The sequence below is a fragment of the Triturus cristatus genome, chromosome 5_2 (genome assembly GCF_964204655.1).
Source record: "Triturus cristatus chromosome 5_2, aTriCri1.1, whole genome shotgun sequence".
In the NCBI taxonomy this organism is placed as follows: Eukaryota; Metazoa; Chordata; class Amphibia; order Caudata; family Salamandridae; genus Triturus; species Triturus cristatus.
The window spans coordinates 328,570,716-328,586,061 of NC_140588.1; the positions used below are offsets into that span (position 1 = coordinate 328,570,716).

Here is a 15,346-nt window from a genome sequence, read left to right on the forward strand (position 1 = left end):
GTGGCCGCAGGCCACCAAATGTGCAGGGCTTATTAATAGAGAAAAAAAACGTAATTTTGGCAACATGAAATTATAAAATCGAAATAAAAAAAACACTATCCACATTGACCTCACCCCCTGTGCTTTTGGTGGCCGAAGGCCACAAAATGTACAGGGCTTATTAAAGTTGATAAAAACCGTGCACGGAACGAACTGCGTTAAGTGGGCGCGCACGCCACAAATGGCGTAAAGTAACTTAGCATTTAAAAAACCGTACAAATTCACTGAAAAAACCATAGGTTTCACACACGTTATAGTTAGGAAATAGCATTTAAAAAACCTTGCTAATTCACTGAAAAAACCATAGGTTTCACACATGTTATAGTTAGCTGGACATTTTACTGATAAAAAACCAATGAAATTCCCCCGTTATAGTTACTGTAGGCAACTATAACTCACGCGACCGTAATCCTCTGCTGATGACATATGTGTCTTTATGAAAAAAAAATATTTGTAATATATGTATAGCTAAAATTTAATGGAAGAAGATATGGGCAAATAAGTGTCTAAATACAGTATTAGCATCAGCAGAGGATTGCGGTCGCGTGAGTTATAGTTGCCTACAGTAACTATAACGGGGGAATTTCATTGGTTTTTTATCAGTAAAATGTCCAGCTAACTATAACATGTGTGAAACCTATGGTTTTTTCAGTGAATTAGCAAGGTTTTTTAAATGCTATTTCCTAACTATAACGTGTGTGAAACCTATGGTTTTTTCAGTGAATATATATATATATATATTTTTTTTTTTTAAAGGTAATGTGTGGGAATGGAGGAGCTGGTGGATGTGATAGGGAAAGCAGCACGTGAGGTAGAGCAACACAGTGGGTTAGTAGAGAAGCACATGAGCAAGAAAGCAATACGGAAAACTGAGGAGGCAGGAAGTTTGTCTGGAGAAAAAGCACACAAAGAGAGTTTGGAACATGAAGGAGACAGCAACACAGAGCACAGGAGATAAGAACATGAGAGAGAGATAGAAAACACATGCACTCAAGCGAAAAGAAAAAAATAGTTATCAAAAAATGAAAACTTTGAGTAGCAAGCGCAGCGTCTGGAATTAGGTTGGGGAAATGGTGTTGACTTGACTTTTAATGGAGAGTTTGCTGTTGAGGATGATGCCAAGGTTGCGGTCATGATTTTTCAGTGTAGGGGTTGTTCCAAGCTTTGACCAGGAGTCATTCCAGAGGGCTGTGTGTCTGCCAAAGATCAGAACTTGTCTTGTCTGTGTTGAGCTTCAGGCAGTTGTCCCGCATCCAGGCTGATACGTTCTTCATACAGTTGTGGAACTTGGTCTTAGTCAAGGTGGGGCCACTGAGAGTGAGAGGTCGAGCTGCGCATCTTCAGCGTAGGATATGATGTCATTCGATCTGGCGATGTATGTGAGTGGTGTCAAGTAGACATTGGAGAGGGTTGGGCTGAGGGATGACCCTTGAGGGACACTGTAGATGGTGTGCTTGTCTTGCGAAGTGAAGGGAGTGAGGCGGACTCTCTGAGTGTGCCCCGTGAGAAAGGATGCCATCCATCTGAGTGCATCGTCTGTGATTCCAATATGTCATATTGGATCAATGAGTTTGTGGTGGGAGACGGTGTTAGAGGCTGAGAAGAGGTCAAGCAGGATCGGTGTGGCTGATTCTTCTCTGTTGAGTATGGTGTGGATGTTATCTGTGGCAGCGATCAGAGCTATCTCGGAGCTGTGGTTGACTCTGAAGCCTGATTGGACTGGTCCAGTATATTGTTTCTTTCCAGGTGTTCAGTGAGTTGGAGGTTAAGGGCCTTTTTCCAGGACTTTGGCATGAAACATGAGCAGTCAGATTGTACGGTAGTTCTGGAGCATGCTGGAGTCTGTGGAGGGTTTCTTGAGGAGGGGTCTGATCTCCGAGTGTTTCCATGAATCAGGAAAGGTGGCTGTGGTTAATGAGGCACAGAGGATGGTGGTGAGCTTGCGACTGTTCTTGTCTCTTTCGAGGTTGAAAAGCCGGTGGGGACAGGGGTCATGTGCTTCCGAGTGGATGGAGTTCATAAGTGTGGTTGTGTGCTGAGTTGTTCCAATGCAGTGAGTGGGTGTTTGGCGGTTGTGGTTGATGGGGTGCTGAGGAGGTCGGAGGGTTAGGGATCAAAGTTTCTATAGATGGTTGCTATCTTGTTGTGGAAGTGGTCGACAAGGGCGTCGCAGAGTTCCTGTGAGACGAGGATTGAGCTTTCAGTGGCTGACGGGCAAGTTAACTCTCTGATGATGGTGAGGAGTTCCTTGGCTTTATTGATGCTGGTCTCGGTCCGTTGGGTCAGGGCCTCCATTTTTGTGGCTTTGATCTGGCAGTGGTAGTCGTTGAGTGCCGATTCGAAGGTTTCTCAGTCTTTGTGGTTCCTGCTGGTGAAACATTTTCTTTCCAGTTGTTTGTACCTGTGTTTTGATGTGCTAAGTTCCGGAGTGTTTCAGCTGGCTCATTCGAATGGTCTTTTGGTTTTGGTCGGTTTGGTTGCAGCAACTCGAGCGGCAGAGCTAGTGATCCAGCCGTTGAAGTTCTGTACTGCTTGGTCCACGTTGGTGGTTACGTTGGGCAGTGTGGTGCAGAGGGCGTCAGTCCATTGTTGCTGAGTGACCTTGGTCCACTGCGGAAGGGTGCATTGTGGCGAGTGGGAGTGGTATGGGGAAGTCCGGCGAGGAAGAAGTATACAATGGAGTGGTCCTACCAGGTGAGTTTCGAGGTGTGGCTTTATCAGATTCTGTTACTGAACATGAAGATGGGGTCCACTCTGTGTCCTTCTTTGTGTGTGGGGTATTGACCAGTAGCTAGAGGACGAAGTTGCCCAATCTTTCCAGGAGGTCAGGGGAGTTGGTGTCAGTGGAGTTGTCCAGGTGGAAGTTGAGGTTTCCCAGGAAGATGTAGTGCTCGGATTCAATAGTGAGCAGGGTGATGAATTCAGTGATGGCGTCGCTGAGGCCTGTTAATGGTCCTGGCGGTCTGTATGTAAGGGTGCGTTTGATGGTGGTGTTATCGTTGGTGTGGACCTGGAAGTTCATGTGTTCCATGATTGCCGTGGTTTCGTCATCAGTGAGTGATCGATTCCTTGTGTACGATGGCGATGCCATCTCTGTGTCTGTTGGTGCGGCGCGGTGTTTCATCTTGTAGCCGGCGGTAATTTAGCTGTGGCGATGTCGGGCTGATGTGGGGGTGAGCCTGGTCGGCGGGGATGGCGAGGCATTGGTTGCTGTGATGGTGGTCGGTCCTGAGGCGGAGGAGTACAGGCAGTGGATGCAGGTGAATGATCCAGCTGTGGAGCGTGGCGATGCAAAACAGCAGTAGCTTTTGCGTCGGGGTAGAGGGAACGGAAATCTGCTGGGGAGTATCTGTGGGAGTGCAAGGTGCCAGGGTTCCTGGCGCTGGGCGCAGTTCAGGCGTAGACGGGCTTGCCTTTGGTGCGCCGCCAGTGCAGCTACTTAGCGGCCTCCATAAGTAGTTCTGGGATGTAGGAGGAGCTGGGAGGGCAGCAGGCAGGAGGAAAAAGGGCAGGAAAATGGAGCGGGCACTAGGGCCAGAAAAAGGCCAAAATTAACAGTAAGCCAAAAATAAATACAATTACCGTATACAGATAGATAAAAAGACTCCAGGAGCAGCAAATCAGTGTGGCTGGCCTAGTGGTCAGTGTGCTTGAACCAGCGGCCTCTAGGTCTGTGAGCTAGGCAGCAGACAGGAAGAGCTGGCTGCGGCAGTGGGGGTGTGGTGCAGTACAGGGGTCAGAGGCTACTCATTGGAGGTCATGCCGCAGCCTGCATAAGTAGTCCTGTGATGGGCTGGCTGGGAGGCGGGAGGGCAGTGGGCGGTAAAAAAAAAATGTGCGGAAAAATGGAGTGGGCCCTAGGGCCAGCAGAAGCCCAGAATTAACAGTAAGCTAAAAATAAATACAATTGCCAAATACAGATACAAAAGATAAACAAACTCCAGGAACAGCAAACTGGTGTGACTGGTCTGGCGGACCGCAGGCTTGAACTGGCAGCCTTAAAGTCTGTGGGCCCGATTCACAGAACTAACTTAAGATAAAATCCTAAACTTACTACCATTTTCATATTCACAGACGGCACTTACTCATTTTGGTATTCACAGAAGACACTTACTCACTTCGGTATTCACAGAAGTTAGGAGTCCTAACTTTAGGACTCCTAAATGCCTTCTGTGAATACCGAAAGTCTTAAAATTAGGATTTTTCTCAGTTTAGGAGTCCTAAAGTTAGGGCTCCTAACTTTACTACTACTAAACTGAGAAAAATCCTAATTTCAAGGCTTTCGGTATTCACAGAAGGCCTTGAGGAGTCCTAAAGTTAGTAGTCCTAACTTTACTACTACTAAATTGAGAAAAATCCTAATTTTAAGACTTTCGGTATTCACAGAAGGCATTTAGGTGTCCTAAAGTTAGGAGTCCTAACTATACTACTACTAAACTGAGAAAAATCCTAATTTTAAGACTTTCGGTATTCACAGAAAGCATTTAGGAGTCCTAAAGTTAGGACTCCTAACTTCTGTGAATACCGAAATGAGTAAGTGCCTTCTGTGAATACCAAAATGAGTAAGTGCCTTCTGTGAATACCAAAATGCTTGTAAGTTTAGGATTCTCTCTTAAGTTAGTTCTGTGAATCGGGCCCTGTGAGTTAGGCAGTAGACATGAGGACTTGAGATGCTTTGAGGACAATGCGGACAGCATTCTTGTGTGTGTTGGAACTTTGGGCTATTTGTGGGATGCCATTTTTCAAAAGGTAAGTAAAATTATGATCAAACTTGGTCAACTGAACCAAAGAAATGAAAAGACCATACAGCTTGGAACTATCAGGAATTTTGGAAGGAATATAATGCATAGATTGCCAAATAGCCGTTGCAAGAGGAACTATATATACATGTATATGTACATTTAATCATGGATGGAGACTATTTATATTAAAGTGTAATATTTAACCCTAAGTGTTTTCTTTTTTCCTCCCTTTTCCTCTACTTATTAATATTTTTATAATAAAAGGCTATATCTGTGACCTTTTTTCCCCTGTTGCAATAAAAACAAGCATTTGCAATGCAATAGGTCTCGCAGTTACACGAGTTAAAGCTATTGGCATTGTAATGACAATGCCAATAGGCATTGTTATTTGCAATGTCAATAACTCAAACTCGCGTAAATGCGAGACCTAATGCATTGCAAATGCTTGTTGAGATGGGTGTTGGTTGTACCTACATGTGAGGTGTTGGATAAGGTGTGTAAGATACAAAGAGTGTGAGACTATATGCAATCACACATACCTGCCATTCTAAGAGGGGTCAGTATCTTAAAGATGAGACCGCCATAAAGTGCATAGGATGTGGATAGCTGGATTCCACCAAGGACTATGTCGTATGGAGTACACCCAGCACCAACAAAGGCCCAACCTCTAGATGTACTGCTAAACATTCACTCACAAGCTGTAGCAGAACCCCTAGAGACACTGGTATGCAGTCAGGTTATATACTGTGCAAAATTATCCACACAGAGGCACCACATGCCTCCTAAGGTCCTAGAAGTTTAGGCTATTGAATTAAAAAAATAAACACATTTAAAATGAATGTGCATTGCAAAAGTACTCTTGAGGATCGAATTGATAACTTCGCTATCTACTCAGGAATATCCATATCTGTTAGTGTTTGCATACAAGAATGACATTGCACTGTATTATCAAAACAAGTGTGTCCATCATGTTCCACACTGTCTAAAGCCAAAGGCAAATTATTATGATAACCACCAACTATGAAAATGCTTTACATTTAAATGACTTCCATTTGCTCTTGGGCTGCTTCATGGGAATCAGTGCTTGAAGCAAACCTGCCTTCCAATACATAAGCCTGTTCAATGTACAGTGTTAATGATAAAAAGACCAGCAAATGAATCATGCCATATAGGTGGCACATATTTCACAGAGGGACTTCATCTCTAGACCCTCTGCTCTTATGATACTTTGCTGCACCCTCACCCAGCCCATCAGAGACAGACTGTAGAAAGATTATATTGAAAAGTGTCTAATATGTACGACAGGATCTAGAAAGAAGAATGATGTGTCCGCTACCCTGAAAGTCAGTAAATTATTCCTAGAGGAGTAAATACTTGAATTCAAAGCCAGATAATTAATAATGATCGGTGGAAATGTGGAATACTTACTAAAGTCTCAGTGCTTAGCAGTCATGCGGCCTACATTCTGGTCTATCATTATTGCCCGCTATGCTACTTCAGAACAACCTTGTGCTAATGAGACTTTGCATCAGAGAGGTACCTCTTGACATATGTGGTGCACTTACTGCATTACAATGATAAACAGTGAAGGGGGAATGATTGCAAATGTCGCAGTCACTTGTGCTAATTTGCAGTCCATTGTTTTTTACTTCCTATATCATTTCAAACAGGGACCATGCCTCACCAAACCAAACTTGGTTCTGCTACTGTAGGAACTGCTCAATTCAAACTGGCAGTCCAAGCCCTCTCGGAACGAAAACACAAGTAACCATTGGCCAGGTTCGGCCTTGTTGGGACTTGTTATTGGGGTGCAGCTGTAGTCGTATGGCAAAATGTTGGATTCATATATTACATTTACGGCATTACACTGAAACACAGAAGTGAGGGATGGAACACTTTGTTAAGTCTCAGCCACTTCCAATTACTTTGGGATGCGTTTCAGTCTTTAATTTTTGCCAGTCCAGACAGTGGCAAGCCTTATAAAAATCAGACTTGGTCCTTCTCCAGTCGAAACACTTCATCCCAAACTCCTAGGCTAGCTCCCCTCCGAATTGAAGCTCAAGCAACCACAGACCTGTTCTAGCACTGTGTTTCAATGTGATGGGCCAAGTGCAACAACTATGCTCAGACTTTGGTATCAAGCTAGCTGTGTCACAGGACGTAAGCTGGCCCACACTCTTGAGGCCCAAAAAGAACAAAACTGTCTGGGGCTGTGTATGTTCTTATATAGGGGGAGCTTGTCTGGCACTTCAGGCTGACTGTTCCTGTTGGAGCAGGACCATGTTTGATTTGTATCTAGGTGAACCCTGTCTGGAGTGGCATGGTGGGGAAAGAAGATGGGCTCAAGTGCAGTTTTTAGTGATTGGCTGTGGCTCCAGTAAGAAGGAATGAGCAGAATGCTGAAGGTGTTGCCATTGGTGGAGTCTAGATTTAGCTGTCACAAAGTTTAGAGTTGATTGATAAATGGTCATGTGCTTGATGAACAGTGATGTGAAAAGCACTCTGGTTCAAATCAGCAACCAGTTTGTGTCAGTGTGTTGCACTGACTTGGCATCGTACTAGAAGTCTGGTGAAGACCTGAACTGCAGCATTTTGAGCGAGTTGTAACTTATTTTTTAGTTATGCATGGGAGCCTAGGTAAAGACTGCCCTAGCTAAGGCTAAACTGTACTAATGCATTAACAACCACACTTGGTAATCAGGGTGGATAAATGGTAGTATCCTTTTTGAAGAAAAATAGTGCTGGAAACTTTGGCCACCTTGGTTTCTAGGGACAGGTCATCTTAGATGTAGATTCCTACGTTGCACTACTGTTTTGATTGCTTTTGGGAAGGGTTGTTGAGGGGAGCCCCATACAGTTAGCCACAGGTTTGAGTTTCAGTTGTGCAAACATTGCTTGTGTTAAGGGGTGCCTTCTTTGCAGGAGTGAACTTTAGAACGGTGGACTGACACCCAGCAGGATACCTGTGGTAAGCAGTCAGTTATAGTAGCTCCTCCTTCTTTCCCAGCTGAGGTTCCCTCCATTTGAGAGAGACCAAAAACATTTGGGCGTTGTCCTCATACATGTAGAACTGCACCCCATAAGGTGGAGCAATGTAGCCATAGCAGCATGTCGATGTATGCAAATGGTGCCACTGTTCACCATTGAGGGACACCACGGATAACGGATAAGGGTGTTTGTATTGAAAGGATCCAGAGGGAATAATAAAAGTGCGGCCGAACTGGACTTTTAATGTGTGAATTATGAAGCAGGAACTCGCTAACTGGGATGAATGGAGTGGAAGTGGCAAGTGATAAGACAAAGCAGAGGCTATTCCAGTGTATTTGTGTGCGAGAGAAGGTTTGTTTACATTGTTCCTCGGTCCTGTCCTGGCCTGCCCAGCAGAGCGGCCCTGCTGAGTTTGGCAGAGTGCTGCTGGCTGTGGCTTTGATCACGGAGTCCAAGCTTTGCGAGCAGAGCTGCCGTCACCTTGACGCACTCCCGCGCAGTGATGGGTCCCTAATGTGGGCTGCTTTCACTTTGAATCCCCGGTTACGTAACGCTGTCATAATCATCAGACGCCTGATATCATCAAATGGAAAATATTGAATATACAAACTTCTTCTGAACTGGGAGATGTACAGATTTAAATTAATTAATCAACATGTAAAGTAGGGAAATGCATTTTTTCTGTGAAGACTTATTTAAGACATGAAAAAAGCATCCTGCATCACGCCAAGAGTATACCGTGCAGTGCTCGTCAACAAGTAAGGTGGGGGGGTTGGGGGGGTGGGGGAGAGAGCGGGAGTTCTGATAAACTGGTGTGAAATAGCAGCAGGGAAGGGGGTGGAGAGGGGCTACGAGGGAGAGCGATGTAAAGCCATATGGTTGCTTTGCGTGCGTGCACGCCTCATGCACTGTAGCTCTATGCCAGGGGAAGCACTTTCAAAAACTCACTTTCAAAATGTCTCAAAGAGACAGCTTTCGCTGTCTCAGCGAGACCTAATAAATGAGTTAATCTGACATGTTAATACTAGTCTAACCTGTAGTGCCACATGGCTTCTTATATTCCCTGTTGCTATTTTTTTTAAATCCCATACGTGGGTGGTGTAAGGCCACACAACCTCCCATATTTGAGAGTGGATGCTTGTGTTACTATACTAGCCTTTTTTTTACATTTTTATGTTGGACTTACCTAAATGTCAAATATGGCAGTTTGCCATCTAGTTACAAATGGGTTTGACAACTAGTTGGTCTGTGTTAAAGGTAGAGCACATGTACTGAGATACTTTTAGCAGCCTCCCTCTTGACAGAATTTCAAACTCTCAGGAGTCTAAGTCTATAAAACTTAAAAGTCTGGGGTGGGGGTAACATGCTAACATAAAATTTTTTATAAAACTGTTTATTGATTTTAAGGAAAGCATGGTTAACAATTATAACAAAACATAGTCGGCATCAGTATACAGCTTGTCATTATGCTCAAGAAAACAGCCTGATGTAGCGGATACACGATGATAAGAAATGTTCACACCGAAACCTCTGCAGTGGAGGAATAATGTAACCACATAACACATATTTTGAGGACATCCTCTATATTTATACCCATATATTCCTCTGCCCTGGCACACCCGTGTATGCATTGCATCCACTCCTGTACAGGAGGAGCCCTTGCAGGGCGCCACAGATGTGTTATAACACGTTTAGCAACTATAAGTCCCATTGCCACCAGGGTTATGGTAGCCTGCGGGCCGCACCATTCATGCATTAGTCCTTAGAGTGCCATCCTGGAATTGACTATGACTACTCTGCCCACTACCTGCATAAGAATCAAAGGAATATGGGTCCAGTGTCCTGGTAATGTTTGGACATGTCCACACCATATGATAGAAGGTGCGAAACTCACTTCTACATCTAAGGCAGGTAGAACCAAGGCCCTCCTTCACTTTACTGAACCTGGATGGGCTATTATATACTATCTGTAGGTACTTCAACTGAATGATATGTAGTCTCGTAGCAATCATCAATATCTGAGGGGCCATTTTCGCTTTGGCCCAGTCCGCATCTTCTAAATGGCCAACATCTTGTGCCCACCTGCCTCTCAACGCTACAGAGAATATGGGGTGTTAGCCATCAATGTATGATAAAGTCTAGAAATGCCTTTGTTCTCTGTAGCTGACAGTGTGAATTTCGCTCCCATTGAATTATAGTCTGGGAGATTTGCAAGTAGAACTCTGTGTGCTTCCAAAGCACGGCGTAATTGAAAAATATTCATGAAATTTGTCATGATGCATATTATTCATCCTCACCAAATATGAGAAAGGTCTGTTATGATTCCCCTACCAAACATCTCTAAGGCTGGCGATGCGGATAAGGTGCCATGCTCGAGAAACCAGCCAAGTTTACTGTATGTCCTAGCCATGAACCTCTCATAAAGGCGTTTCAACTGTGAGAATTCTGACGCACTTGATCCGAAAGGTAAATTTTCTACATATTGTATCAGAGTTTCAAACCTACTACCACCTCCTTGACTGGTTAACCTTACTACCCATTTGGTTTCAAGTTTACGGAGGGAGAACCTTGGTAATTCTATTATAGTACAGCTGCAGCTCAGGCTTTAGTATCCAGTGATAAATTACAGTTACCACTGTCTTTCTCAGTACCCTAAAAAGCCACCACCAAATAAAACATTTTGTATTATATGCTTAAATTAAATGACCTCATAAACCAGAAGGCATCTGTTCAAGGCCTTCTGAGACCGGGTGGCATGATAGAATTTTCAGAGAAATATTCTAGAAAGGAAGATTTGTAGGGAGCCTTTGGGGTCCCATTCTCGCTACATGTTGATTTGTCGTATGTGCCTAGTAGTATGTTCCTGGCAGTTGGAATGAAAGTGAGTTGTGCAAAGTTTGTACGTTACCGTCATGGCTTTTTCTCATTACCAGCAACTTACACCATACTCAATACATCAGCTACTAGCAATTACACCATACTCAATACATCAGCTACTAGCAACTTACACCATACTCAATACATCAGCTACTAGCAATTACACCATACTCAATACATCAGCTACTAGCAACTTACACCATACTCAATACATCAGCTACTAGCAACTTACACCATACTCAATACATCAGCTAGTAGCAACTTACACCATACTCAATACATCAGCTACTAGCAACTTACACCATACTCAATACATCAGCTACCAGCAACTTACACCATACTCAATACATCAGCTACTAGCAATTACACCATACTCAATACATCAGCTACTAGCAACTTACACCATACTCAATACATCAGCTAGTAGCAACTTACACCATACTCAATACATCAGCTACTAGCAACTTACACCATACTCAATACATCAGCTAGTAGCAACTTACACCATACTCAACACATCAGCTACTAGTGTCATTACCATCTGCAGGAGCCATTTAGGAACAATGGAAGTTGTGGTGGATACAGTTGGAAGAGAGCAATCGGGTGCACTGATAGAGGCACACGTATCTTGTCAACAGCTGAAATGAAGCTATTGATGGTTCAGTCATAAGAGGACTGTAGTCCTATGTGATGGTACTCGTAGTAGTGGTGATACTACATGATGGGTGCCCACCAAGGTTGTACTACTGAATATCAATACCAATGATATCGAGGCATACTAATATCGAGGACAGAACATCGAAGGACAATATATCGAAAGGAAATGCATTTACCGAAGTAAAGATTTACTATGCCTAACTCATCATCTACGTACCTTGATACCTTGAGAATATAACTCCAGGAGTTAGGTATAGAAAATCTAGACTTACTTGTTAATATTTTATTTTCGATTTTCTGTCCTCAATATTCTGCCCCATCGATATTGCATTCGTTATTCAGGGAGCACACCGCTCACTGATGATGATCCTGAAGCACTAATTTCTGTCTCAGAGTCCCACAATTAGTATGCGTGAGGTAAGTTTAAAAACAAGGGATCTCAATGGGAATGGACTTGCTTATTCATTTGTTGAACTGAAAGCCTCTGTGGCCCTTCCTGTATGGAGTGCCAGGGAGCACCCATGCCTGTGGACTAAGAGTAACAGTAGAACCACACGGTCAGCCTTTCCTGCCATATTTCATCAGGGAGAGGATGTGGCTTAACGGCTAGAACGGCCGACTTTGAAGCTAGTGTACCAGGTTCGAGTCTTTCAGGAGGCTCAAACCATCTTGTGATTCTGGGCAAATCACGCAATCTCTCCGTGACTAAAAATGAATGTGTCCGTCTGTAATGCAACTGGTGCTTATATAAAGCGCTCTGATACCCGTGGGTCGAGTTCGCGCTATATTAAACTGGAGAAAAGAAAATGTGTAAATCCTCAGTGTTGGGGGTGCTGTACCCGATATTGCTCCACTGCCCCCGCTCCCCCCTGAGGCCGTGCCCCCATGACCTACAAAGCCCTTGTTGTTCCTGCCAGTAGCAACAGTGTCCTCTATGCTTTTCATCCAGCTTGTCTAACCACCACCCTTGTTTTTCTTGCTCTTCCGCAGAAAGAATTTCCCATTCCCGAACAGTTCAAAACCGCCTGGGACGGGTCCAGATTGGTCACTGAGCCTGCAGAGATGATGGGCTAAGCGCCGCCCGTGCCTACAACGCCACTGGCTGCGCCTGCCGAGTCCGCCCGGGGTGGCGCTGATTCAAACCGTCGAGCCTTGCCAGCAGCAGCCGCCAGTCTGTACACAGAAGCCAGAAGCGACATGATTTTCAATTCATGCTTTTATTAGGCATCCAGCTCTTTTCGGTTCCCCTTTTCCTTTATTTTCATGTTTAGCAGTCCACAGTGTTATGTAACTTTGAAACACTAAGATATAGTTTGTTTTCTTCTTCTCCTTTCGACGCCGCAGTCAACGACCAATGCCAAACTGCTGAATGGTACCTTTTATGTTGTACTTGTGTATTTTTACTGCATTCCTTTCCTGCCGAGTTTCGCTTGTTCGCAGCTTAAAGCCAGTGGACTTACCTGAAGCACGAGGGCTAACTGGCCATTAGGCCTCTTGAAATCATGAGGTGACAGGCATTAACTCCTCCAGGCATGGCTGGGTGCCGACTGCCGCTCGCACTTTAGATAGTATTAGGTCAAAGTTGTAGTTGAGTGATAACTCTAAACAGTGAATATGTTAATTACATTGTTTCAGCTGTTCGTGAAGCGCCTCGGAGGCTTTTGAGGGTTTGGACGTGCTGTGTAAATACCGCCATGGTGGTATTTTGGCATATGGTACTTTGTTTACAGTGTGTTTCGTAGGATGAGCGATCAGGGCTTGAATTTGTGCAGGTGGTAGGCGCCTGCACTTATTTTTGGGACCGGGACTTACTTTTCATCATCAGCCTTTAAGCCAGAGCAAGAGGGCGAGAGGAAGAGAATGCAGATAGGAGGAGAAAGGAAAGGATAGGGAAACAGGGAAAAGTGAGAGATTGAGAGACAAGAGAAGAAAAAGAATCTCCAAGAGTGAGATAGAGAGAGAAGGAGGGTGGTGCATGAAGGAGATATGTGGTGGAATCAAAACTAGTCAGCAGGAAACTTGAGGTTCTTCAACTTACTGCTTTCTTTTTGTTGTAGTTTTTTTAAAAGTTTTTTTTTTTTTACACAAATTAAGCACTGGCGAACACTAAATACATGAACACTAAATACACGGTCTCGTCTTCACCAATTTACAAGTGAAGTACATGCGCATTTGAACAATATACTTTGCAGTAAGACGGAAATGCAATGCATCCAGGCTGCCGCCTCTCTGTGGTCACACTCTTGACACACAAACTTTGGCAACTGTAATGTGAAAAAGTTTCAATTCCGGTGCCTGTTGAAGCTCCTTTTTCACTAGGTGTCCACAGCAGATGGGCTTTTATACAGCTCTTTTCTAACCTCCACATTGTCTGCTTCCCCAAGAAAATGATAAAGACAACGCGGATGTAGATGAACTTAGTTGATGGGGTGTGGACTGTTTTGCATTATTGCGCTTATTACTTATGGGTAATATTCATTACTCCGAGGATCGCTCCTCATCCCCCCACTAGGACATCTGCTGTTCGTGCTTGGGAACTGCAACACTGCACAACCTAGGCCCCACGCATGCACATAAGGTAACACAGCAGGCTGTTTACCAATGGAGGGAGCTGCGTACATTGTTGTAACTGAGCAGTCCAGGCCAGCCCTTCAAAATGTACTTCATTCGAATCAGTGCTGCGAAGGGTCACATTTTGGGATTTTAACAAATCTTATTTGAAAAAGGATTCTAGTGGGCACAGGAAATGTCTTGAACATGATTTGCCTCAAACTAATATTCAAACAAAAGGACTGCAGGTAAAATTATGTCTGCATTTTAGGTGTGTTTCTGTGTCCAGATGGTACATATATGTATCCCTGAGGTTTTCGTTATTTAACACACCCTAAATTGTTTCTTTTTGAGGTTCCTGATGCTCCTGAAAAGTGGCAGTTTCAGACCAATGAAAGCAGGACTTGCACACTGACGACAGCGTTAGCATCTCACAACACAACCAGGCTCAAGAAGGGGACACGCGAGTTACGAACCCCTGTCTGTTTAATGTCAGATCCCTTTGCCGAGGCTTTATAGCCAATGTGGCAGGTAATGGGAATCGTTACAGTGACTTTTGTGGGATATTGTGGTGTATCTACTAACAGGGATTTAAGTTTTCCCTGCCAGTTCATTTTACAATGGACACCCCACAAACTAGCAGATGGAATGAGTGTGATCAGTAAGAAAATACGTCTGGTCCAGGTTGGGCGAAGCAGAGGCACAAAGCACGCAATCTGATGAAGGTGCTGTCTTAACTAGAGCTAAACACTTCAAATTGTTCAGTGCTTAGTATGAGCCGGTGTTTACAGGTAGTACCCACTGGCACTCATTTCTGGGGACCAGCACATACTCTTCCTCATCAGGCTTTAACCCAGAGCAAGAACGAGAAAAACACAAAAGGAGGAGGAAGGGAAAGGTGGAAAACCATGACAAAGGGAGATAGGAGGGATTAAAAAGAACCTTCAAGAGTGAGATAAAGAGTATGGTGGTGGAAGAAAGAGGCATGAGGTGGGATCAAGACTACGGCAATCCTGACATTCACCAGCGTTGGCTTAGGGCCTCTGAGGAAAACTTTGGGCCCTGGCACTTATCCTTTTACAAATTAAGCACTGAGAATGTTTAACGGCCATTTTAGCAACTCACCTGTTCTACTGTATTGAAGTGCAACCTTACATTTAAAAGGCACACTCTTGTGATGTATGGAACAGTCCAAAGACAAAAGTTGCTGAATCACATGGCAAAGCCAGATCATGAAATATAAGATGTAATCATTTGTGGACCCACAAATAGAGAACTCTTTAATAATTTCTCGATTGCACCAAGGATTGTTGTTCCTCCTCCCAGTCTTAACAACGGTATAGTGAGCGCCCTACTTGGAGACCTGCAACCACACTTCCCCTTCAAAACATTGCATTTAACAGCTCACACCACGTTTTATTTCCACCAAACTCAAAAAGGGCTCTCACTTCCTAGCAATATTACTTCACAGGCACACAAATGACAGGTGGGTG

General features: G+C 44.1%; 1 protein-coding gene across 1 annotated transcript in view; it reads left to right on the forward strand.

Moving 5' to 3' along the window:
• CAP2 (cyclase associated actin cytoskeleton regulatory protein 2) overlaps positions 1-13,237 on the forward strand; it is a 472,201-nt gene extending 458,964 nt beyond the window's left edge. Inside the window, exon 13 of the mRNA XM_085607081.1 lies at positions 12,294-13,237. Coding sequence (XP_085463207.1) covers positions 12,294-12,377 — 84 coding nt within the window. The 3' untranslated portion in view covers positions 12,378-13,237. The remainder of the gene's footprint in view (positions 1-12,293) is intronic.
• The last annotated feature ends 2,109 nt before the right edge of the window (positions 13,238-15,346 follow it).